This window comes from Hyaena hyaena, unplaced genomic scaffold, assembly GCF_003009895.1.
Source record: "Hyaena hyaena isolate Hyena2069 unplaced genomic scaffold, ASM300989v1 scaffold_583, whole genome shotgun sequence".
Lineage (NCBI taxonomy): Eukaryota > Metazoa > Chordata > Mammalia > Carnivora > Hyaenidae > Hyaena > Hyaena hyaena.
In genome coordinates, this window is record NW_024081216.1 from 671,962 (window position 1) to 695,873 (window position 23,912).

At 36.1% G+C, this 23,912-nt stretch overlaps 1 protein-coding gene across 10 annotated transcripts in view; it reads right to left on the reverse strand.

Annotated features, from left to right (window-relative positions):
- The window catches only part of SOX6 (SRY-box transcription factor 6), a 357,612-nt gene that overhangs the window by 80,294 nt on the left and 253,406 nt on the right, over positions 1 to 23,912 (reverse strand). For all 10 annotated transcript variants that reach the window (XM_039256670.1, XM_039256668.1, XM_039256665.1 and 7 more), the window contains one exon: positions 1,421 to 1,570. In XM_039256670.1, coding sequence (XP_039112601.1) covers positions 1,421 to 1,570 — 150 coding nt within the window. The remainder of the gene's footprint in view (positions 1 to 1,420; positions 1,571 to 23,912) is intronic.

The following is a 23,912-nucleotide window of genomic DNA, read 5'->3' on the forward strand; positions in this document are numbered from 1 at the left end:
AAAAGCAGATGTAAACTTGAATTTAACCAGGGAACATTTTACTCATCCAGTAAAGACTTGGTTTGGTGCAGTTCCATTTGGCCAACTCACTTATAAAATGACTTTTTCATGTTAAAATATCTAATACTCAATACTTCAAGTCAATAACGTTTGATACGTTCATATTCTAACAACTATAATTAAACAAAGTGCTGTGGTTTGAGTTGTAGCGTTCTGACTCTTATTCATAAACAGAAACTCTTGGAACACAAAATGGGTAGCTTGTTTCTGTAAGTAATGCTATCTTATTAAATATAAGCTGCCTATCGTTATCTCAGTATTTCTAACAACAAAGCATAAATGTTCATCTATGTGTTTGGAGAGTTTAAAGCGTGGGTGGCATTAAATTAATTGCTTTGGGCAGGAGTTTTGAGATACTCAAAATTTGGAGTACCTCAAAATCGCAGACAGAAGTTTTTGAGTCTCTCAAAATTCCTGCCTGCACAGTATGGAAAAATAATACATTTTCAGTGGTTTTGTAGCATTTGATGCTGTTTTGTGGGCCTTAGATGCCTCCCTTGTGAAAATTTAATAATTTTAAAATTTCTCCAAATGTAGTGCTTGGGGCACATTACAACAATACATCTGAGCTTAGCATATCCTTCCAAGTAGAAAAGTCAATGATACAAAACAATTGTCTCCCTGAACTATATTATAAAACCAACCAGTACCACCTATTGGTACCAGCTGCAGCACAAAGTGGGAGCGCATCATCCATTTCCCTCTGTCGCGAAGTACCTCCTGGCTGCCACATTTTAAGATACTAAAAATGAGTGAGGCAAGGCATCTATCAGTGTCTCAGCCATAACCTGGGAGAGCTTGTGTATCCTCTCACAACCACATGGCATCAAAGCATGAGTAGATAATGATACCACTCATTCCTCAGAGCTCATTTTGTAACTGTTTTTGAAGGACAGTCCTTTGTCAACAAACCATATAAAGTCCAGCAATATATTCTTTTCTGTCCACTTTTTTAAAATCTAAAGTTTTGAGCACCTCCTTTCTGGTACTGAAAGTTGGCTCCCACCTGTTTCAGGAACTTAGAGAGAGTGTCACAAATCTATGAAAAAGAGTGGTAATAAAAGCATGGACATTCATGCCAATGAACATTAAAAAATAAAAGCCAGAATCCAAAGGCGAAAAACTCTTGAGAAGTGAGTTTGCAGACTGAGGTAAAGCTCTCACAATATGGCACTATTGTTATCAAAAGGGAAACACCTGTTTCTTAGTGCTCAATCATGAAATTTACCATAAAGAGAAGCATTTGGGGTTCCTTTATGCTGCTATGCTTCCTGCTGCTTATTCCCAACCCAGCCTGGTTCACTACTTTTCTTGTGAAGCTGTTTTCCAAACTGTTTTCACAATCCTGCAAAGCAAGTACCTTAACTTGAGTTACAGGGCTGGTCCCTCTCTTTTCATTTTTTATCCCGGTAGGTGAGACTGCCCCTGCTGTGTTTGGTGGCTGTGGAGCTGATGGCATCTTTGCTCCAGGTGACACCTGCATGCTGGCCAGCTGAGCGGCATAGAGCTGCTGCAAAACAGGGAAGACAAACATTATCTCTTTAAATGCAGCTGAAATTGAGTTTCAAAAAACACAAAACAAAAACAGATACAAAACTTACCGTATTGTTACATAACTATTTCCCTGACAGCCTTGTGATTTCTCTTTCACTATTTTTTAAAAAGGAAATAAGAGAGCCTAAATAATATAAAGAAAGAGTACTAGTACAGGAGCCATTGTCTTGCTCCTGGTCCCTGTAGCAGTAACTTGATGAACCTGAACAAAGGACTCAGTTGCTCTAGAACTCAGTTTCGTCAGTACAAAAAGGAATTTGATTAAATGGTCTCTACGATTCTTTCTAGTCCCTAAAATCTTTATTAAAGAGTTCTTTAAATGTCAGTATGTCTATTCATGTAATTTTAATATTCATGAACCAAGAAATGAGTCTGAACTTTCCTAGGGATTCCTGGAAGAACATTGTTCTTATTTAATACTGACCAAGCTTCTCTGGGGATTCTGATCCTTATGGATGATAAGAATGCTGCCCTCAAGATCCCTGAGGCCCAATAGCAGGCACTGTTTTCTTGGGGTCTTATTTCTCAGCAGCATATAGCATAATCCTCAAGAGAATATAGCCATATTTGTGACCAAGACATGACATGACATGACATGACATGACATGAAATAAAGCTTCTCTTTCCTAGCACAGGATGTTAAATCCTTGACTATTGATTTATTAGCTTTTGGTTGAAATTGATAAGTGAATGTGTTGATCTTCTATGGGTAACCAGAATTCAGATACCTCAGTCTTCACACTGTTTAATGCTTGGGAACTCCATTCAAATATTTTCTTTTTTTCTTATAATCAAGATTAAGCCATTACCTTGACAGCCATATCTCTATCATAATAAATAGAAAGCTTCCTAGTTCATCAACCACAGAGAAAATATCTCAAACTTTGTCATATTAGTAAAGGGAAGAAAACAGGTGGTTTGTATGTAATTTCCAGCATTACTATCATTCAGATGGACAAATAAAAAAAATTACAGTAATCAAAAACAGACCTTTCAGCACATGTAATTAAATGAAAGCTTAATAAAGAATAATTTGCAAGAGCCAGATGTGCTTATGTCATGATTGTTGCTTTCTTTGGAACAATTTTTCTAATATAACAAGCCTCTAAAGAAATTAAAGTTTCATAATTCTGTATGTGCAATGACTCAGTGGCAAGAAAAATTCACAAGTAAGAGTCAGTCAAACTGCTAGAACTTAGTGGGAGAAAAGGCTGCCTCTTCTGTTTCCTTTTTACTCTGTGGTATCCTTTTCCCTTGAAATTCAGCCAGGGGTCTTCAAAAGGGGGGCAAGTGAAGCTTCTGAAAATTTTCTTCTTGGATAAAGCCACTGAAGAAAAGTTTGGTATTGAATGTAGTGAAGACAGTTGAGAGCTGAAAACATATTGGCTACAAGGTATCTGGAATCATGACTAATGTGCCCTATGACTGAGTATCATAGAGTCACGAAATCTTAGAGAGGTAGGCATCCTTAGGCATCACTTATGCCTTCATTTTTTCTCAATAATTCATAAGATCAGATGAAGGTCAATTTTACTCAATCTTGAGTCCTCCAGGGAACTTCAGCTAGTGAAAAAAAAAAAAAAAAAAAGCACAGAAAAACAAATCCCTGGGAACAGATCTATTTTTTAAAGAGCTGACTAAATTCAGAAATCCTTCAGCTTGAACAAGATAGTCATTTTTAGAAATAATGTTAATTGCTTCCTCTAAAGCTTTGATAATGGTTTATTTTATATCTCTTTCTACTGGTTTGTACCTACGAGAGGAATGACCCCAGAAATGCTGAGATTCCTCAGAGTTCCTTGTGAGCTGCCATTACTGATACATTAGAAGCAAGAAGGGCCATTGCCACATACCATAAAATTTATAGAGCTGAGTAAACTGGTCAGTAGGAGATCAGATAAGATTTAGTAGTATAAGCCTTGAAATAAAAATCAGAAAACAGAATCTAATGTATAGATAGAAGGCACTCACAAAAATAAAAATTTTCACATTCTGTCTGACAAAATATATAATTTTAGATATAAGAACCATGCTTTTCAGACTGAAGACTGCAGATCTGACCCAGGTAAAAAGAATGTCATTTATTGAATAGGTATAGGTTTACACACAATTTCAAAGAGAGCTCATCTTCTAAGCTAACATTGATTGAATATGTTCTATATGCAAGGCTCTGTTTAAGAGCTGTGGAGGATTCAAAGTCTCAGAATAAGCACATAGTTTTGGAGAAGACCTAAGATATAGATCCTTAAAACCTGATGTGCACCTTTTTTGTGGCACTTACCACTTTTTTTAAACCTGTGTTTAGTTGTGTATATATATCTTATCATGCTTGATAGACTATAAGCTTATTGAAGTTATGATCAACATAATTATTTCTGATGGGATAACAGCAAGAATAGTACATTGCAAATAAGAGAGAGCCAATCAATATTTTTGAATTAACATACTATATAAAATCACTGGATGTTAAGAAGGAGAGATGTTTTCTAAAAATGAGGCAAAAGAAGTGGTATATGATTATATATTTATCATACATAATGAATTATGTTATGGTGTTGAGTTTAAAAAAAATAAAAGGAAAATAAGCCCAGCCCAAATTGAATTACATTGTTTCACAAGAAGTGATTCTTTTGAAATCATTTGTCAAAATGTTAAATAGAATGTTTTTTTTTAATAACTGCTAGCTTTAATCACCTCTCTTAAAGTGTTCTAACACAAATTCTACTCTTGAGCAACAACTGAGGGGTGGTATTGATTTTTCTTCTCACTCTAGTTTACTTATAAATTTAAAGTTTCTCTAAATGCTACTACATCCTTTTTTGAAACAACATAAAATATTAGTTATTCGAATAAATAGCTTTAGTTAGAAAACTCCTTTGCAGACTAATGGTTTGGGAAAGAAAATATTAAACTCTGATTAATGATTATGTAAGAGTTTACAAAAATGTCATTCTACATAGGATTCTGAGATCATAGTTCACAGACAGAATGATGATAATAATGAATATTCATTTCTAAACACAGCTGAAATTTTAAAAACCAACAATGTAGTAAAGCTTATAACAGACTTAGCCAAAGTCCCATAAACATTTAAACTTTGGTGAAGACTGTTTCTGTAAATATAGATTTTTTCCATTTCAATTTTGAAAAATGTTCAGTGATTGTTTCAGATATTGAGTTGTTTCTTTATCCAAGATATGTAAAAGCCATACAGTGCATTTATCTAAAAATGAGCCTAGCTAAATATTTTTCAAAATTATAAAATCACCCAGATTTCATTGGAGCACTTTAAGAAATGCTTTTACTATTTTATGGCAGAAATATTCCACCTTAAGTATTAGTTCAGTTTTAATAAAGTAGTCATTATTAAAACTTTAGTAAGCTGAAAAATGACGTACTTAGCGCCTAGAACTGAAAGGGCCTTAACATATCATTTAGTCTAGTCTTACCTCCTCATTCTACTGATGAGCAGAGGACTATAAAAGAGAAGTGCCATGCTCAAGATGATATAACTAGTTAGTGTGGTATTAGAACACTTTGTCTTTTATTCCAACATTACCATTTAAAGTAGAAATGGCTGTATGATGAACCAACCTTTGCACAACGCAAGCACATTTCCAGCATTGATGAATTTGTTCAACAACAAATCTTTATTAAATGTTTACTATTAACTAAACACTATGCTAAACACTGGAGGTGCAACAGCAAGCAACTTGGAAATAGTCACTATCTTAACGGAGCTAGAAAGAAAACCTAATATTAAGTAAATGCTTAGACAGTAACTGTGAATCATGTTTAGGTTAAGTGCTAAGAAAGAAAAATACAGAATGTCGGGGTGCCTGGGTGGCTCAGTCGGTTAAGTGTCTGACTTCGGCTCAAGTCATGATCTCATAGTCCATGGGTTCGAGCCCCACATCAGGCTCTGTGCTGACAGCCCAGAGCCTGGAGCCTGCTTCAGATTCTGTGTCTCCCTCTCTCTCTGCCCCTCCCCTGCTTGCTCTCTGTCTCAAAATAAAGACATTTAAAAAAAGAAAAATACAGAATGTCAAACGAACATCTAATGAAGGCATTTAACATAGTCTCAAGAATCAAAATCACTTCTCAAAGGAAGTAACCCTGTAAAAATATTCTTCAGAAGGAAGAAACATTGATTATTATGGCCCTGAGGTAGTAAAGAAAGTAACATTTTCAAGAAACTAAAAAAGGGCCAACATAAAAGGACTGTTAAGTGAGGGTAGGGTAGAGTGGCATGAGAAGAGGCTAGGGAGGGGTAGAGTCTTAATGGCCACATTAATCATTTTAGACTTTATCCCCCAAACAAGAAGTATCTAGAAAAAGCAATGAGTTAAAGCCAAGGCACAAAGAATCTTTTCTATGCTTTACCACCAACTTGTGGACCAATCTCTTAAGTAAATTTGATTAAGAAAGTCCTATGAAGATCTCATAAATCCATACCTCTAATACTGTATTTAGAGTCCTGAGACTAGCCTTCAAGAAACCTATTCACATTTGGATCCTAGTGATACTTTAATAACTGGGGCTATTTACATTCAACGCAAAACAGTAGGTCCTACCAAACTCAGCCTTATGGTAAAATTATTTTTTTAATGTTTATTTATTTTTGAGAGAGAGACAGAGTGTGAATGGGGGAGGGGCAGAGAGAGAGAAGGGGACACGGAATCTGAGGCAGGCTCCAAGCTCTGAGCTGTCATCACAGAGCCCAATGTGGGGCTTGAACCCCTGAACCTTGAGATCATGACCTGAGCCAAAGTTGGATGCTCAACTGACTGAGCCACCCAGATGCCTCTGGAATTCCTGAATGTCTTTGAGTATATACACTAGCCTATGGCCAGGACCTAAAAAATGTATTTTGTCAGAGTCATTTTATAATACTATTATACTCGGAAAGAGAGGCATGCTTTGCCCTGTACAGCCACATTCATGTCAAATTATAATGATTGGTGTCACAGTGTATCTAATACTTATGTATATGTAATGTATATATGTGTACATATGTATAATGCATATACCTGCTTTCTGGGATAAAATCATGTAAGAGCTCCAATGGAGAACCCCATTGAAAAAAAGGTACAAGGCTTATATTCTCATAATCACATGATTTTCACATAACCACATAACCACTCATACTGCCATTCAGTCATCACCCTCATTTATTCATGTGTGAATTCAACAACCGTATATTGCACACTAACTCAGTCAGGTTCTGTGTTAGGTATTTTACATTTATTATTTTATTTAGTTTCCTAAATAATTATAGAAAATGGGAATTACTATCTATTTTATAGAGTCAGTCTCACTTTAAAGCCCATGTGCTTTAAATAAGCTCTACAGTGAGTTATAATGAAACCTATTTCCTGTTCCTAGCCACCAGACAAGAGTCATTGTCCAAGGAGAAGAGAGATTCTGATGTTGCTGCTGTTCTGAGTTCTCAAATTGCAAACTATATTTCCAGATGTCTTGCAGTGACTTTTTCTAAAAAGGCACTTCACAGCCCTCAGAAACACGAAGAGTTAATAGTACCACCAGTCACCTTGAAGAAGTAAGGGGCACAATTTTTATCTAAACAGCTTCCTTCTCCAACCAATCTTTGAGCCATAATAGAAGACATTTGAAATACCCTAGTGACACATTGAATAGACTGATAAGCTAAAAAGAACTATGCAGAGTAAAAAAAAAACCAAAAAACAAAAAAAAAAACTATGCAGAGTATAGGTAGAAACAGGAGAACATGATAAAAATAGAAATTGACAGGGGCTTTAAATTGGCACCAGTATGCTCCAGTATATGGAAACCAATAGTAAAAAAGCAGGCACAACTTCACACACTAGATTCTCTTTGGAATAAATTCTCCTGTGTTTTGTCATTTCAATTAGAAAGGGCATTTTAAAGTGTCCTGTCAGAATCTGGCCCAGAGAGGAAGAAAAAAATAATTTCCCTCAAATATAACTAGCCTATTGGCAGATAATGAAGAAAGGGAGAGAAGGGGAAATGCTATTCTATAAAAACAGATTCAATAGGCACTACTGAAATTTCAGCCCTTACCCTTATATTTACCCCACCTGCTGTGGTTCTACATAATATCTGGGAATCCCAGACCATTAGCCCTGGGTAACTCAAATCTGTTCTTGTATACCACACACTACTCGGGGATTGGGGAGGACAATAGAAGACGTTGGAGTTGTGGAATAAGCAGGGTCGGTAGGGGAGCATCTTTAAGGAAATGTCATTTACTTAACTGATGCTGCCTAAGACTAGGCCCCAAGCCTAGCTCAGTTCTCCAGGGACATCCTGGGTTTTGTTACCTTCTCAAAACAATTCTGATGACCCTTCCCCCGCCTACCAAGCAAGGCATGCTATAAAGCTGGGCAAGTTCAGCTGTGAGGCTGTGAGAAAGTAGAACGGAGACAGGGGTAATTAAGCAGCATGATTTAGTGCTTGTTCAGCACAGGGAAGAAAATATGTCAGTAACAAGTCTTTACAGACCGAGGGTGGGGGGAGTGGAGAAAGCTTAAAAATAATTTGAAAGAGATCACAAATACTTTTACTTCTCATAAACCTCCAATATCAACAAAATGATCCAGGAAATATAGCTGTGGTTTTGTGGAAGGAAAGAACTGAAGTCCTTGTTTTTCAGCATAGAAGGTACTTGTTTAGCTATACTCCTAATACTTGACACCAAAGAAAATTGGCTGTAGGGATAGGAGATGAGAAGGAATGAAGGAAGAGCCACCACTCCCACTCCTCACATATTGGGTTAATTTCCAAGTCAACTTTCTCACTTCTGCTTCTCAATTCTTTCCTTTTCTGTTAACTCATCTTATTTGTCATAATTCTACTCATGTTTCAGTATAGGTTAAAAGTCACTTTCTCCTTAAAGCCTTATCTGAACCCTGCTCCCACCATATGTCATCCTCTATTCCTGTGTACTTTAGGGAAATGTCTTTTTTTTTTTTTTTTTTTAATGTCTCTATCTCCCAGCAGATTCCAACCTCCTTAAGGGAAGGACTAAGTCTTATTTAATGTGTTCTCAGCACCTAACATCATGCCCAATATTTAATATATGCTCTGTTAACAATGATCACTAAAACTCCTTTATTTCTCTTCTTGGCTCTATCTTTTGGGAATTGTTATCATTTGTGCCCACACCTTTTTCTTAGTATACCTTTCCTCACACCCTCTCCAAAAGGAGCCTCAGAGATGGAAGCCTCTTTGTTTCCATCTTGTTGAACCTATCAGCATGCGGGTTCATCAAGTCATGCTCTGATTTTCTGACAAAGAGACACAAGATAACACAATGTTCACAGAAGGAAAAATAGTAAACATCATTTAATCCAATCCCTTTGCCTCACAGATGAGAAAAAGTCAAGCCTAGAGAGGGAAGGTGATTGCATAAGAATACCAACTGGTGAACAATAGACAGAAGGAAATCTAGAACCCAAACTTATTATTTCCCCCATCCAATGTTCACACAGACTCTTTCCTTCTTGTTTCTGTTCTCTTAGCGAACTGAATGCAAATAGAACGTGTACATTTTATCAGAGCTTTTGATCTGGACTTCATAAAAGTGTTGTTTTCCCACCATTCCCCTAGAACTAAAAGAGAAATGTATCCTATATATATGTATTACTGGGCACCCAAGCATAATTTATGTGGTAGAATTTTATTTTAATATTTGTTTTAAAATGTACAAGTTTTAAAATGTAATGATAGTAATTAGCTTCAGGTAATTATAATCATGTTAAGGTGTTTTCAGAATTTTTAAAGTAAAGTTTATACAAATACATGTAAAGGGCCAAAGACCTGTCTCAGGTGAGAGTGGACCTATTTCATCCCCTTCGAAGCTTCAGCTATGTGCCTTTCCACAACAACCAAATAAAAAATAGCACAAGCATTGACTGTAAGCCATTAGAAAGCCAGGACCTCTTTAATTCATTTCATTATCCCCTACAGCTGGTGCAAGGATATCAAGTAAAGAAAAATGAATTGAAAAAAGAGTTTTCCTGGCTAAGGATCCTCTTGCCTATTTTCCCAAGCACTGAGTAGCTTCTCTGACATAGCTCATTGTGCTACTGGGGTGGGAGGAATGGGAAGAATATGCTGGGAAAAGAGGAAAAGCTATAAAAGAAAAGAAAAAAGGAAAAAGAAAGGCAAGAGGCTCAGGTCAATGGTTCTACCCTTACATGAGGAGACATTTTTTTAAAAATTCTGAATCTATCAGGTTGAGCACCCAGTCAGGAATCTGCTACAAAAACAAAACAAAGCAAAGCAAAACAAACAAACAAAAATCAGAATTCATTCTTGGATTACACCAATTGTATTGGAAGGCATTCAGAAAAGCTTTTCCTTATGGAACATAGTTGCACAGTGCAAATAACTAAGCATAAACAAAGCGACCCCCAATAATTTTAAGAAGAAAATTCAATCTCTCCTTGCTTCTTCCAAGTATCTTTCTTTCAGGGTGCCAAATAAAATATGTAAATGCATAATGTTTTATTTATAGAAATAAAGTTCAGTCATTGAAACGATTAGTACTTTGGTTCTTGAAGCAAGATATTAGAAGAGGTGATAATGAGGGCAGTTGTAAATTGACATTATGGGAATGAATCTGACTGTTTTCCTACTGTTTCTAAGAGCTGGGCAGGCTATGCTGAAGAGACTCAGTTCTCTGAATGTGCTCCAAGTGGTGCAGCTTGCATTCGTAACGCTCCTTTAACTCTCTGGTCACAAAGCCGTGGCTCATCAAGGAAACCTTAAACAAGTGCATCTTGACTCAATCAATAGGAAATAAAAACTCGTCGAGGACTCCAGAAATTGGATTGGAAACCTAAGTGTTATTTCCTATAGCCTCAAAGTCACAAGGAAGTTTCAGTGGGTGTATATATTTGAGTACAAGCTGAATTCAATAAAGTACTTTCAGTAAATGAGTACATGTTAGGCTCCTAATATTTAAAAGCATTGTTTCTTCGTAACCAAAAGGTGAATTTTGGTTTAGATTCATACAAAAAGTATTTATTGAGTGTCTACAAATGGCCAGGTACTATTTGGAAAAACAGGAATGAGTAGTGACTTCAGGTAAAGGAGGAGGAGGAAAAGACAACATATAAGCAGATAGGTATGTAACTTTGATGCTAATATGTGCCATGGGATATAAAGTAACCAGGTATATGAATATGAAGGAGGGAGAATTTTAAATATAGAGGATGTCAGGAAAACTAAAGGAAGGGGCATTTGAGTAGAGACCTACAAGAAGTAAGGGAGTAAGGCATGTCATTACCCAGGGAAAGCATCCAGGGCAGAGGCAAAGGAGAGGTGAATGTCTCAGAGATGTCTCAGAATAGCACAGAGATGCTTGTGCTTGGCATGTGTGAGGAACAGCAAGGATGCCAGTGTACCTGGAGCAAAGTGAGCTGGGAAAAGGGTGATGGGTCAGATGTCAAAAAGATATCAAGGAGGCCAGAACATGTAGACCTTAAACACTACCAGACGGAATTTGGATTCCATTCTGAGTTTCCGGGTTTCTAGGAAACACCATCACAACAACATGGCAGACCTGAAAGTCCCTCAGCAATACCCACAGAAAAGTCTGGAGATATGCCAGGACTGCCTTGCCTTGGCCCATGATGACTGCCAACAAACCAGATGCTGTTGCTTGAAAAATATTCTACAACTGCTCAGCTTTTATGCCCTTCGATTTCCATCCATAATGAAGCCCCCAAAACAACAGAATGAAGATAAATATGAGTGAGTATGCAATGGAAAAAATAATTTTTATTTAAATTGTTAAAAATATATATTTGGGAAAATAAAATTACATGAAAGAAAAATACAGTATTTTCAAAATGCTATTTTTCTTCACTTTAATCGATAGAACAAATGTTTCTGGTTGGAAATAAACATGTCTATTATATGAAAATGTTTTCAGTGTTTTTAAACTGAACTTGGTTTTTAATTTCTCAGGAGACTGTGGAAGACTGAACACAAGAATAATGCAAATGAAGAAAATTCACACCTATGATGAAATGTACAGATTTATTACACAGAAATTTCATATTAATAATATAATATTCATTAATAATATTAACCTAAAATGTATCTTTGTAATAAATATTAAGGGAAATAAGGATGTATTTTGAATTCACTTTGAAGTGATCAAGTAAATTTGACAAGAAATGATACAAAACATCCTCTTCTTACTTTCCTCTTTTATTTTCTTCTATATTTTTTAAATTCAAATAAATGTTTTACCCTGTTTCAGAGCCACCTCCACTAACTGTCATTTTTTGAACTGCAAATTAATATTGCCAATTGGAGAACTTCAGCATATTTTGCAGTATGTAAATATGCCATCTGTATCCTACAGTAATACCCATGCCTTACTCCCTAATTAGCAGAAAGGAATGATACCTTATCCGTAGCAGCCATGGCAAAAATCATTCAAAGAGTGTGTAAGCACTACATAACACACTTTATTGCCACTAGATATGATACTGGTGCATATATCAATAAGCCACCTTTAAAATTCCTTATAGCAGATAAAGCAAGTAATGGCTAATATAAAGGACTAACGAAAACACTTAGAAAAATAAGGTTTATATATTGCTGTGAGAGGCAGGACAGCATAATGATTAAGAGTGCACACTCTTTTGTCAGAACTATGTAATCTAAGGCAAGTTATTTAATCTCTCTGGATCTTAAATTTCCACATCTTTAAAATGGGAAAAACAATAGTACCTACTCCAAAAAACTGTTGTATGGAGTAAATGAGTTAATGCATGTAACATACTTAGAAGAAGGGCACACTATAAAGACTCAATACTTGTGGACTCTTATTCTTATCTGAAAAACACATCTGGCATTTGTACTCAATTTAGCAAAAAATATTAGGGATACAAAGATGAAGAGGATATGCTGACTCTCAGGCGCTCACAGCAAGGATAAAAAGGAGAAAGGGAGAGAGACACAATATGATGATAAAAGGCAACACGGGAGCATTTATAAACTACTACTAAAACACCATCTCTGGCAACAATTAGGCCCACCCCAGCTTTATTGAGATATTGGCAAATAAGATTGTATAAGATTTAGGTGAATAATGTGACAATATGACCTATGTATGAAATGATTAACCACAGTAAGGTGAGCTAACAGACCCATCTCAGTTTTGACTGAGAACAATGAGGCAGACTTTACTTACATCAAAGCTGTGGCAAGAGATCCTATGTTAACTAAAACTTATAAGTGATCCTATAAAATTATTTAATCAAAAATAAATAAATAGATAAGTAACAATAATCCTAAACAGGATGAATACCCAAGCTCTAGAAAACACACAGTGTTTAGACTAACAGTTTCTATTCTGCTTTTATTAACATCCCTCCTTCCCAGCCCATTCCTTCAGGCTGGTACCCAAAGACTACTTCACAGAACTGTGATGTTCATACTAAAGGCCAACCTGGCTTTAAGAAGCCTTAAGAGTTATAAAATATGCTGATCTTCTAGTAAAAGGGAAACTACCCTTGGCTATTTGTTTAAGGAACAGGAATTTTGTTCTTTTTTTTTTTTTTAAATGGTCTGTTGTTGGACAGAGAAAAACTTTAAGCATTAAGGATCCTAATGTAGGAGGGAGTTTTTAGAATCTCAATACTTTGTGTAAGCCTACCATGACACCTCTGGAAAACTCTCATTACACGATGTAAAATCGCAGCTTTAGTTTGTTAAGAGGGCAGGTTTCCGAGTGGACTGTGAAATATTTATGTCTCTATGCAGCTCTTTGAAGGAATAATCTTATGTTTTTGTGCCTGTTGTGGGTCAGAGGTTCAGATCAGCACTTCTTTCTGTCACTCCTTATATATTTTACTATAATTTACAGCTCAGCAAGAGGACTCATAAAACAAAAGTGTCTATTTTATTTCAGCAACTAATTCTAGTTAATCAAAGATTTCCAGCCAAACAACCCAGCATGAAACTCTGCATGGAAAATATGAGGAGAACAAAGCATTTTGTCAAATAACACATCTCATGATGTAAACACATATGTCTCTTAAAGGAAATTTTATCGTTTCCACATTATCGGCATACAAAAGGAGCATTCTTGTCACAGACCTGGTGCGACTGTGGAGGCATCGTCATTGGAAACAAGAGCCTGATTAGGTTCCCACACAGATATGAATAGACTTTCCTTTTTTAGTGAAATAGCTGCTTTTATTCCTTTTTAAAACAGACTGGTAATTGTCACCCTAAAAAACACTGAATTGTACTAGGGCAACATTTGTTTCTGCTCTTTTTTCCCATCTTTTTAGAATCAGCCAATAACGTTACTATCCCTTCTGGTTGGTCCTCTTCTGGAAAGTCTGAGTTAATCCACAGCTGTGTGAATGTGAAAAAGGGACACAGCAGGCAAAGTCTGTTGGGTCTCTTGTCTGCTAATAAAGTGCACAGTCTGCAGGACAGATGTTAAGAGGATCTGTTAAATAAGTCAGTGGCAGAGATCCTGACCTCCGCCAAGGAACATTTTATTATTCCAGAAAGGGGCATAAATGCACAATTAGAAGAACCATAGCTTTTCTTTATAGATTTTTACTCCTTGCTTCATCATTTTGTTGAAATATAGTATCAAGGCCCATTCGCTGAGAAGCAGTGTGATAAATATGATTGGGTTTAGTACAAACTTCGGATTACAAGATTTCCCCAAATCCCTGGGAAATGGTTGGACCTTGGCTTTGCTTCAATCTTAAACAGTTTTGTTTATTCTGCATGTATCATTACACTATTTGCACAGTTTCACATGCCACAGGGTACCATTGTACTAAAGGGACTATGAATCTTAGCAAATATAGTTCCCTAACTATTAAAGCTAGTGTAATGGGAAATGTAAACTAGAGATCAAATTAATAGAGGAATATCACATCATAAAGTTGTATGCTATACCTTATACCACTTTACCATTTACAATGTGAATAAAATCATGTCTGCCACATGCATTGCAAATTCCCAAGTGTGGTGTAAAAGGCACTTTGTGATCTGACCCCTTGCTTACCTTTCCAATCTTACCAACAATTGCTCTTTTACACCTGGCCTGTGCCAGGCTTGTCACTTTCTGAAGGTGCCACTCTGTCTATTGCTTCTACACCTACAGGCATCTGTGCCCTTTGTCTGGGGTGCTTTTTCTCTTCTCTGTTATCTCCGCCACTCTGTAGCCTTGCCCCAGAAACCTAGTGAACTTCTATTCTCTTTTCAAGATTCAACTTTAACACCATCTCATCCATGAACATTGCCAATATTTCCTCAGGCAGAGCTTAACACTTCTACCTCCCATAGTGTTTTCATTCTGGATACACATCTATGTTAACAATGATCACATTGTCTACTAGATTGTGGGCTGTCTGAGGGCATGGACCAAGGCCTGATCTTAGTATCTTGTCAGTAGAAAATCATTTACCACACAAATAGGCACTTAGTCAAAACTTGGGAAATTTCTGTAGGAGTGAATTAATTAAATAATTAATCCTTTTTTCATGTTAAAATAAGTTTATATTCTGGCCTTGTCACTAATACCAACACTGTTTCAAGGTCTTATACTTTAATATACTTTTTGTTTTTTTAAGGGATAATCTTCATTAGGTTGGTACATTCAATTGCAAAATATATATCTCAGCAAATACTCATTCCCACCCACTTGCACCCAGAATAGGTGAAAGCTATATTGAGCTATATTGTCCTTTTGGCCATGTTTCAATTTGGATCAATTCATTTCTTATAAATTTATTTAAAAGAAGCAAACAAATTTAGTTCTTCCCACTGTTGCTTCACAGTTCTGCATATCTTAACCCAGGCCACTAACAAACTGTGTGGCTTTGGTCAAGTTAATCCATCTTTCTGGGCCTAAGTCTCTTCAAATATAAAACCAAAAGACTGACATACTTGACAGTGTGTAAAGCACTTTTCATATGGATTTTCTTATTCATTCTTTACAACTGCCTTTGGGGTATGTATTACTCCTAATCCCATCTAATGGAATCTTGGTATAGAAAGATTAATTTGGCCATACTCGTGGAACTGATGGAAGACTTAGGATTTGACCCACAAGGCCTCTGAGGGCCTTTCCAGCTCTGGAAGTGTATATAATTTTACAATCACATTGTTTGTGAAGACTTTTCTTTCAATATGGTAGCATTTTTTCTTGGTTAGTGGGAAGTCCAGTTTAAAGTATCTTTTATGCTGCCTGGCCATCACTTGTTTCTAAAGAGCACTGCACGGGGCCTTATGCTTTTTGAACTCAGGAGGAGTCATTAAGCATAGATATTAGGACAAAGATATTTCAAAAAGCCTATATACAATTAGGTTGGTCAGCCAATAAGTGAATATATTTCTATACATATATACCAAATGATTAGCCACATATTGTCTTTTCTTTATCACTTTCAAGTGTTGGTCATTTAGCTGATTTTCTCCCTAAGCTATTACTGTAAAGAGGTCAGTAACTTGCTTAGTTTGCTTGCCTAAGAGATTACCTAAAGCATGTAGTAAATGCTTTTAAAATAGTTTTTAATTAATGAGAGATACAAGTATAAGGATGTGGAGAGAAATGATGTTTATTGAGTATTTACCGTGTAGCAGATATTGTACTAGGTGACTGGGTTGTGTTGCTTCATTTAATCCTCATAACATGCGAGGTGTCATTATCCCCATTTCACTGATGAGGAGACTAAGGTTCAGGGGAAGTTATCTCAAGGTATCATAGCTCTTTTTTTTTTTCTTTTTTTTTTCCGGTCACAGAGCTCTGTTAACTAAAGAGGTCTTGAGAAACCAAGAAGCACTGCTTTCTGACAGAAAACACGTCAAAGAGCATCTAGCTGCTGAATAAAGAGTAAGCATGGTGTTCCAATACATGGTGGCAAATCATCACCTAATGATATACAGTCATCTTCCTGTTTCATAGTAAAGCATATCTGTGTTTGGTAATAGGTTCTTTGTAATCAGGATATTTGGCAGAGGTGGATCTAAACTCAGGAATGATATGGTTGGATATAGATTAATTATGTATCGCTATTTTGCTCTGCAACTAAGAAATGTCTCTTTATTAAAATGCCTAAGAAATGTCTCTTTACTAATATGATTGATAAATGGATGGGGAAGTGAAGGACTTCCACCCAAATTAGTCACATCCAGGCCTCTACTATCTCAACAAAGCTTCTTGCTCTTTCTTGGTTGTGTTACATCTAAGCCAATGATTTAACTGTGCATTATTCAGAGACTGCCCCTTGAGCCCTGGAGCAAACACTTGCTTGGGCATGAAGAAAATGTTCTGAGCAGGTAAACAGTCACACTGCAGAGAGGGGTGTTTTTTGTAAGTGGGCTAAGGAACTCCTAAACTCTGGAGGGCAATCCCAGTAAAGTGAGGACTACTTGGAGCACACGCTTCACTCCATTTACTGACAGTGAGTATTTCTACTGCCTTTTTTCCCCCTTAATTTATTTGCTTTTTATCTTTTTAAGCAGACCAAGTGATACTCCATTGAGAATGCAATGCTAAACCACTTTTCCTTCAGAGTTTTTAAACTGGGCCTCTGAGAAGGAGTTTGATACAATTCAATGACTGAAGTAATACCTTTGTCCATTTGAGCATTAAATGGCCCGTTGAAATACAGCTTAGTTAGAGGGAATTTCAGAAAATAGTACTTTCTAATTTTTTTTTTTAATTTCTCTCCCAGCTGACGAGAGCAGAGCTTGGAAAATGCAGCTCAATCACTTTCCACAGCCTCTCAGGTCAGCCTCTCACCAGTGTTAATTAAATATAACCCCCTTAGAATATGAGAGGTTAAGTGAGAGCAACACTGTGTTCTTCTCCAATATACTACTGTGAACACAAATGGCCATAATCTGTTTATAAGAAGGCTTCCTTAAGCACAGAGGTCTCACTAATGAAAAACTGTAAGAGGAAAAGCTACATAATGTGTCACCTGTTCATCACAAAATGTACTTTAAACTACCTATTTCTATATCCATTGTGCTTAAATAATACATATCATAAAGGAAATTGGTGTAACAGATGGTTTCAGCTCTGGGTAGCAAACACAGACCAGTTTTCAATGTGACAAAGTAAAACTGTAAAAGCTAGCACATCATTCAGTCTTCCTTCCCCTCAAGTTAGAAAATTTTCCTACAATAGCTTCAAGTATTAGTACATTTTCTCTTTTTAACACATGCTGTATCTTCTGTAGCACAATTTGACCAAACTCTAAAACTGGGTATTTGCTGAAATAATGGTTCTAAACTAGCCATTTTCAATTAGAAGTCTTTTTAAACTATTGATGGTTTACAGTTCCAAAAAGTTCCGTACACTGTCCAGAGCTATTTGTAAATTAAATCACTTAAAATAAAGCTCTTTAATACTCTATAATTAGTCTTGTCTCTCTGAACATGACTTTACTGTAAAGGCTCCTTCCTGACTCTCCTATTGTCCCAAGATTGCTGAGAAGAAAGCAGCCAAGCGATAATTCAACATTATTGCTGCTTCAGTGCACTAATCGCTTAAAGAGCAGCAAAGACTCTGTGCTCTCTGCCCCACAGCCCCAGCAGCCTCCTGGCCTGAGGCAGGCATCCCGACCCAGCCATGGCCAGATGTCAAGAGGAATCCCCAGCTCCTGATGCAGCAGGCGCTCCATTCCAGTATGGCCAAACATCTGCTTCCTCTGCTGGCATGCAACCTGCTGAACATGCTCAGAGGGCAGCACAGGCTGGGGATGGGCAAGGACACACACCCCAGCTACTCCCGGAGACTCATCAAGACTTCGACATTGTAAGACAGCCCCAGAAACTCTCAGAAGAACAGAGCTCTGGCATTCAGGAAAAACATTCTAAGTATTTTCCTCAAAAGAAAACTACAGAATAAGATAAGACGGATTTCATGATAGTTTTTCTTATCCTTGTTAAACTCTGTTAGGCTTGGTTTCTTCTGGCCAGCTAACTGGGAATTTGGAAACTACATGAACTCTCTGGGATTCCAAGAATGTCATGTTGACTTTGGAATTTTCCCCTTTTGTAATTTAATTAAATTACATTTAATTCACTTGGATATTATAAGAGGGAAATAAGTTATGCAAGAAAGTATCTAAATGACTGTGCTTCCGACATATTAGATAGCAGAGTTTAAAACAAAGAATCCTGGTCAAAACACACTTAAACAAGCCATTGTTGTCCTATTTTGTCTAATAGATGAGTAATCTGGTTCAAGTTACTGGATCCAACTGAACTTCACTTTCTTCTTCTAAACTAGGGGGATAATATTAAAGCATACTTATTGTAAAGCCTAAATATATAATTAATAATCATATAACATATAATATAATATATAATAATTAAGCTATAAAATATGTATTGTATGTTTGTATGTATATATCTATATACATATAAATAATATCCATACTATTCTTATATTTGTTTTGTTTTGTTTTTAGAAATAAAGTCAGGTTTCCTGTGTTAACTTCCAATTCACACGTCAAATACAGGTTTTCTGCCAAGAATGATTCCACTCATCCTATGGGATCTCCATAAATAGCATCCCATAAAAACTAATGAACAGTTCCCAGGTCCTCACAAAATTTCATATTTACTTCACTCTGAAAGATAGACTTATATACTATTATAGTCAGAAATGATATTCCTTTACTGAAAGTCAGAGTATATGGTGTGCTTAATACAATTAAAAAGATGAGCCTGAGGAGAATTGAGAGTGTTCTAGCCAGAAGTGACTGCTAGAATAAAATTCTTAGTTTTAAAGATCAAAGTGAAGCTGAGGATAAACAATCAAGGAAGTCTCAGTTTTTAAAAATCATATGTTTGCTCGTATAGGAGTATTAGGAGGAACTTGATGGAGGACCATGGGGGAGACGAAGGGGGAAATGGTGGGGGAAAGGGAGAGAGGCAAACCATGAGAGACTCTTGAATGCTGACAAAAACTGAGGACTGATGGATGTGGGGGGGAAGGAGGGATGGGCATGGAGGAGGACACTTGTGGGGATGAGCACTGAGTGTTATGTGGAAACTAATTTGACAATAAACTATTTGTAAAAAAAATAATAATAATAAAAAAAAGACAAAAAAAAAATCCGCCCATCCAGGTTCAGATGTACAGGTAGACAGATAAGAAGAGTATTTCCATTAAGACAAGTAAGATTTGCAACCCAAACCTTTTATCATACATTTCTTCCCCCATTTTTCTTTCCCCCACTAGAATGCAAACTCCATGAAAGCAAGGACTTTGTTTTATTCACGTTGTTTTATATTTAGATATTTCCTCAATATCTAAAACAGGTTTTCTCTACCTCAGCACTACTGATATTTGAGACCGGATAATTTTTGTTGGTTGGGGTGGGGGCTTTCCTATCCATTGTAGGATATTCAGCAGCATCCCTAAATGCCTTACCCGCTAGATGCCAGTAGTATCTCCACCCTCATCCCCAAGTCATAACAACTAATATTGTCTCCAGATATTGTCAACTGAACCCTAAGGGGCAACATTGACTCCCACTGAGGATCAGTGGTCTAGAATAATAATAATACTTGGTATGTAATAGGCACTGAATAAATATTTGTTGAATAGTTGAATGATTAAATTTGTTATGTTCTAATTTTCATACAAACCTTTCCAAATTTCCTGAGGATGATCATTTATAAGCTCCCCTTAGATTTTGCTACAATAACATTGAGTGTTATATCAATGAAACAGTCATATTCAAAGTAATAGTGTAATTTTGAGTAAGAAGAATTAAAAGAGAAAAACTATAATACTTCATTCTTACTTTAATTTAAATGAGTAAGTGAATTAGAGTGAAAGCTTGATAAATATCCCCAAAATGGATATTCTAGATTAAAAACAACTCTATTTCAAACTGGCTTTGAATGAATACTGTATGTGTGCATTTTGTAGAATTTGAGATAGTCAACACATGTATACATTTTAAGCAATACAATTTTTATTCATATCAGTCATTTATTTATTTTTGTTTTAGTTCATATTGCTCAAGGTCAATGGCATTAGGAAAATCACTGATAAGGTACCAAGGATCATAGTCTAGATTAATTATGACATCAAAGATTGGTTCCATGTATTATAGCTGGTGCTATAAGAGAAACATACAATAAGGAATAAACCCAATGCAGTTTCCTGGAATTTAAGAATTCTGATTTAAGTCCTTAATTTACCAAAAGACCAAGAAGAAGGAGTTCTTGGGAAATTTATTTGGCTCTATTTTGCCTCCATTTTTTAGTGTATAAAAAAGAAATGCAAATACTTAGCCAACCCCACATTAAATAACTATAAATATAAAGGTATTGGTATTTATAAAAGAAAAAACTAAAAAGCTAAATTAATTACTTTCAGTCTGACTCAAGATGACTCTGCTGATGTCATCAATTATAAGGGAGGAATGAAACACTGAATATACAATGATTTTTTTAATCCACAGAGCAACCAGTACAGAGCAACAGTAGATTTTTGGGTTTGTTTATTTGTATTTAGGAAAGAATCCACTATTTATGCCATTTAGGCTTAGAAGTTTGTGTACAGGAAGGTAAAAGAATCCATTTAGTATCCTGATCCTAATAATCTAGAACAGTCAAAATAAAGCATGATGGTAGTGTAGAGAGCTTAAGTTGTTACAAATTTTCCCTGATTTTACAATTTAGATGGATTTGCACAAACATGCATATCTGTAGCATATGAACCTTTCTACAAATAAAAGATCAGGGAAAATTGTCAGAGTAGTATTAACTATGTGCTAGCTCTACTGGTCTGTTTTGTCCTTCCACTGGGGCATGTCTGTTAGGGGAAATCCATCCAATTGTAGCTTCTCAATTTCTTTTAATTAAAATACATTAAAATATTTTTGGATTAGAAGAATTAATATTGTTAAATGCCCATACTACCCAAAGTGATCTACAGATTCAATGCAATTTCTTTCAAAATCCTAATGGCGTTTTTCTTACAAAGATAGAAAAAAAAATCATAAAATTCATATGCAACTACCAAAGACCCTGAATAGCCATAGCAATCTTCAATAAGAATGAAGTTGGAAGTATCATGCTTCCTAATTTCATAACATATTACAAAGCTACAGTAATCAACACAGTATGAAATTGACATAAATATACAGACCAACATACAGACCAATAGAACAGAATAGAGAAACCAGAAATAAACTCAAACATATACAGTCAAAGAATCATTGACAAAGGTAATGAGAATACCCAATGGGGAAAGGATAGTTTTTCAATAAATGGTATTGGGAAAATCAAATATCCGCATACAAAATAAATTGGACCTCTATCTTAAACTATACTTAAGAATTAAGTTGAAATAGATTAAAGACTTAAATGTAAGACTTAAAATCAAGACCTCGAAGAGTATCTTCACTCCCATGTTCATTGAAGTATTTTAGCCAAAGTTTGGAAGCAACCTAAGTGCCCATTGGTGGATGAATGGATAAAGAAAATGTGGTATATACATAAAATGGAATATTATTTAGCCTTAAGAAAGGAGGAAATCCTGCCATTTGTGATGGTGTAGATGAACTTGTAAGACATTATGCTAAATTAAATACACCAGACACAGAATGACAAATACTGTGTAATATGACTTACATGAGTATTCTAAAATAGTCTGATTCATAGAGGCAGAGAATAGAATGGAGTTTAAAGGAATTGGGGGAGAGGAAACAGGAGGTATTAGTCAAAGGGCACAAAGTGTCAGAGATCTACTGTATAGCATGGAGCATATGGTTCATAATTCTGTACTGTATACTTAAAAATTTACTGTGATGATAGATCTTATGTCAAATATTACTATCACACAAGATTAATAATAATAATAATAATAATAGTGGGTGATGAATATGTTTACAGCATAGTTTCTGGTATGGTTTCATGGCTGTTAACTTCTCTCCAAACTCATCCAATTGTATATAATAAATATGGGCAGCTTTTTGTATGCCAATCATACCTCAGTAGGGTGATTTTTATTTTTATTTATTTATTTTTTTAATTTTTTTTTGAAGTTTTATTTTTATTTCTAGGAGAGAGAGAGAGAGAGAGAGAGAGAGAGCGTGAGCAGGGGAGGGTCAGAGAGAGAGGGAGTCACAGACTGAAACAGGCTCCAGGCTCTGAGCTGGCAGTCAGCACAGAGCCCGAAGCGGGGCTAGAACCCAGGAACCGCGAGATCATGACCTAAGCGAAAGTCGGACACTTAACCGACTAAGCCACCCAGGCACCCCAGTAGGGTGATTTTTAAAAAACACTTTTGCCCCACTCAGTCTGTTCTGTTACCTGACATGTCAAAATATTGCACTGTATCTTATTCTGATTTAAATTTCCTAAATGTTGCATATCCTGACTTATTCTATGATTGGAAACTGAAGTGAAGCATTTTTGAAAACCCTAGAGTGTTTTGCTTTCAAACTTTCCAGTGTATCCTGAATCACACCATCTTTCTGATTTCCAAGGTAGCCCCTTATAACATATACACATACAGACATATACTACATGATACCAACCAACCAATACTTTGAAACTCCAGTTTGGTAAAAACAGGAATAAAAATACCTGTCACTATTTTAGAAACCACTGCATCTTACAAGCAGTCTATTTAAATACAAATATTCACACACGGGAAGCTCCCTGTTGAGTAGATTAATTAGTGAGGCTGGAGCTAAATGCATGTTGGTAGAAATCTTACACTAAGAGAGAGAGAGGACTGCCCTAATTTTCTAATTCCAAGGTCCTGGGCTCCTGGTAAACCATCTATGTGAGCACACCTGAACATTCCCTCAATCACTTAAGCACAGTGATTAACAGGGCTTGGGTGTAAGAAGAGCCATACCCTCTCAAATTTTAGACATTACCTTAAAACCTACTGAAAAATCACATTTCTAAAAGAAAATCCAGTTTGCCCAATGTTTCAAGGTATGGGTAGATATAAACTTACTCTGTTTCCTTGAATACAAGTCCAACTTCAAAACACTAGGAAATGTCTTCATATTTTGCACCCTTCTTTTTTTTTTAAGTTTATTTATTTATTTATTTATTTATTTATTTATTTAGAGAAAAGGGGCTGCAGGAGAGAGAGAAGGATAGAGAGACAGCAAGCAGGCTCCATGCTGTCAGCACAGAGCCCAACATGGGGCTGTATTTCAGGAACAATGAGATCATGACTTGAGCCAAAATCAAGAGTCAGATGCTTAACCAAATGAGGTACCCAGGTGCCCTGCACACTTCTTTGACCT